This window comes from Vollenhovia emeryi, unplaced genomic scaffold (genome assembly GCF_000949405.1).
Source record: "Vollenhovia emeryi isolate VEMERY1.0 unplaced genomic scaffold, V.emery_V1.0 DF951616.1, whole genome shotgun sequence".
Lineage (NCBI taxonomy): Eukaryota > Metazoa > Arthropoda > Insecta > Hymenoptera > Formicidae > Vollenhovia > Vollenhovia emeryi.
Genome location: NW_011954750.1, coordinates 301 through 1,076, shown reverse-complemented (window position 1 = coordinate 1,076; position 776 = coordinate 301). Strand labels below are relative to the sequence as shown.

The following is a 776-nucleotide window of genomic DNA, read 5'->3' as shown; positions in this document are numbered from 1 at the left end:
AGAGCACTCTCTATCTCGGAACCAACCGCCCTGGACGGAGAGCTAAACCACCTTCACCGAACCCTGACCATGAACGGATACAGCAGCAGAAACATCAACCGTACCATCAAGAAGCTGACAAACAAGGAATCCGGCCAGAACAACACCACGACGCCAGAGACAGAGAAAGAGAAGATTAAGGCAGTGATACTCCCATACGTCAGAGGCACCACGGACCGCATCAGCAGAATTCTGAGCAAACACAACATCAAAGCGATTTTCAAACCATGCAACAAGCTCTCACAAATGCTCCCCAATCCCAAGGACCGGAGACCCCCTTTAACAGCCCCAGGGGTTTACAAGGTCCCATGCTCCTACGGCAAAGTGTACATAGGAGGAACCGGGAGGAAGATCAGTACACGAATCAAAGAACACCAGCGATGTGCCAAATACGGCCACTTCTCACAATCAGCTCGAGCCGAACACAAGATCGAGACCGGACACGCCATCCAGTTCGACAAAGCCACCATGCTGGCCCCGTCCCAAAGCTATTTCGCACGTAAACACCGCGAAGGCATAGAAATCTTGAAACACCCTGACAATCTGAATCGCGACAAAGGCTATCAGGTGAGCCCGATATGGCACACCGCCCTCCCGGTTTTTTAAAAACTCAGCCGCCATTGGCTGACCCCCCCTCCCTCTGACTACCCCGCCCTCTGACTACCCCCCCTTCCCCCCAAGAAGGAGTATAAAAGGACGAGCGCAACGCGAGGGAGCTCAGTATCAGAGTCTCCCAG

The 776-nt window shown here is 53.4% G+C and overlaps 1 protein-coding gene across 1 annotated transcript; it reads left to right on the top strand.

The window, feature by feature from the left end:
* Positions 1-69: 69 nt before the first annotated feature.
* On the top strand, positions 70-538 carry LOC105558551 (the record flags this gene model as incomplete). Its single annotated transcript, XM_012006333.1, has 1 exon — positions 70-538. A coding segment is annotated over exon 1 (469 nt), but the record flags the coding sequence as incomplete, so codon positions are not given.
* Positions 539-776: the final 238 nt, after the last annotated feature.